Source organism: Otolemur garnettii, unplaced genomic scaffold (assembly GCF_000181295.1).
Source record: "Otolemur garnettii isolate 467f Iridium unplaced genomic scaffold, OtoGar3 scaffold00127, whole genome shotgun sequence".
Lineage (NCBI taxonomy): Eukaryota > Metazoa > Chordata > Mammalia > Primates > Galagidae > Otolemur > Otolemur garnettii.
Genome location: NW_003852522.1, coordinates 3,037,296 through 3,039,342, shown reverse-complemented (window position 1 = coordinate 3,039,342; position 2,047 = coordinate 3,037,296). Strand labels below are relative to the sequence as shown.

The 2,047-nt window shown below is 52.3% G+C and overlaps 1 protein-coding gene across 1 annotated transcript in view; it reads left to right on the top strand.

The window, feature by feature from the left end:
• The window catches only part of SMARCA4 (SWI/SNF related, matrix associated, actin dependent regulator of chromatin, subfamily a, member 4), a 126,870-nt gene that overhangs the window by 88,694 nt on the left and 36,129 nt on the right, over window positions 1-2,047 (top strand). The window contains exon 26 of the mRNA XM_012810135.2: window positions 1,729-1,956. Coding sequence (XP_012665589.1) covers window positions 1,729-1,956 — 228 coding nt within the window. The remainder of the gene's footprint in view (window positions 1-1,728; window positions 1,957-2,047) is intronic.

The following is a 2,047-nucleotide window of genomic DNA, read 5'->3' as shown; positions in this document are numbered from 1 at the left end:
GCCCGCCACAACGCCTGGCCATTTTTTGGTTGCAGCCACCATTGTTGTTTTGGCGGGCCGGGTTGGGGATTCGAACCGGCCACCTTAGGTGTATGTGGCTGGCGCCTTAGCCGCTTGAGCCACAGGCGCTGAGCCGATAGAACAGTTTTAAAATGAGTAAAATTTGTCCCTATGTTTCATCATGAAAGTAATACATTTTGTTGTTTCTTAAATGCAAATAAGAATGACACAAAGTCAAGAGTCTCCTTTTCCCTTTTGTTCCAACCCCAGTGTCTTCTGAGCCTCTGCCTGCTGTTGTCCGTCTGCAGGGTATGTGCCTGCCAAGTTTGACACAGATGCCATGTGGCCTAGCATATGCCTCTTCCTTTTTGCAGTCCTATTGACCATTTCTCCCTTAGAGTATGTGTGTGAAGCTGTCCAGCTGTCTAATCAGCTGCCAGCTATCCTGGCAGATGGCAGCCCTGGGATGTCCCTACTCAAGCCCCAGTTGGCAGACATCTGGCCTTTTTGTTTGTCAGATTATCCCCAGCTCCTTGGGCTCCTGTTGTCCCTTTCTCAGAGCACTTGTGCCAGGACAACAAACCCAGGGGAGTGTCTCCCTCTCATTTTGGTTGCTTTTGCCAAATGGTTTCATTCCCACTGATGGGTTCTGAACATACTCTTGCCGGCAGATAAGGAACACGCATTCATTGATTACCTCTCGATCGTATCCTGTCTTAATGGGTGAATGGCCTGGTGGTCACTAGTGTCCCGGTGGTTAGTTTGGAATGTAGTTCCTGCCAAGACCCAGACCCCAACCCCAATCCCAATGCTGACAGTGGGCCAGTTTCTTGACAGGTAGCCCAAGTGTGCCTCCCTAGTCTTTGGGCAAGGCCCTGTGGACCCTGTTTTCTAACACACTGCAGGGCCAAAGGGATGTCATTGAATGCTTTTTTTTACCAGGAAGTGTACTCGCAGTGGGGTCTGAGTGGTGGACACAGGGTACCCCTACTACACCTTATCAGGTGTGGCCTGTTTTCCCCACTGGGTGCCAATCTTGAGTTTAAGCTCTTCACTGATGCCAGCATGCCCTGCAGCTCCTGGCCCAGAGACTGGACTTCCTGGGAGTCTCCTAGTTCTGCATTAGGGATAATGATTGAAAGCACTTGCAGCGTAGCCAAAGCTCCCACTCTGTTAGGAGCTGACTGCACAAACCTTTGTTTCACCCATGTAATAAGCACAATATCCACAAGAGAGGCCATATCAGGAGAGTGACTTCTGAGTCTCAAAGAGGTGAGGCTGGAGCCTGGGTGCACAGTGAGGAAACAGCACCGCCTGCAGCTAACAGCCATGATCATGGTGATGCCAGGCTTTGGCACTGTGTTGTAGGTGGTGCTCAGCCAGGTGTGGCTGTGCAGAGGATTGTGTAGCTGCCTTGGACTATAAATCCCTGGGGATTTGGTACTTTCTTCCCAAACATCTGTCAGATCCCAAGAGGTAGAAAGTGCTGCTTCTGAAGGAATGCAATGAAGGCCTCCCCCAGGGGCATGTGGCAGGCCAGGCTCCTTGTAAGTTGTGTTCCTGAGCTTTTGGCCTGTACAGCAGCAGGTAACATTGGGCAGAATCTCCAGGCCTTGGTTGACCTACACTTCAAAAGGCCCCACCTTTCCTGCCAGAGTCAGAAGTCTGCCTTCCCCCTTAAGGGTCTCCCAGGCTTGCTTTGGAGTGACGGGCCCCCTCTCCCCATAGGACCTGCAAGCCCAGGACCGAGCCCACCGCATCGGCCAGCAGAATGAGGTACGTGTGCTCCGCCTCTGCACAGTCAACAGCGTGGAGGAGAAGATCCTGGCCGCGGCCAAGTATAAGCTCAACGTGGACCAGAAGGTGATCCAGGCTGGCATGTTTGACCAGAAGTCCTCTAGCCATGAGCGCCGCGCCTTCCTACAGGCCATCCTGGAGCATGAGGAGCAGGACGAGGTGAGCCCAGCACCAGCCCTGACTCCTCCCCAGCGTGAGTGGTGGACGCATGAGCGGCTTTCTTTTTTTTTTTTTTTTTTTTTTTGAGATT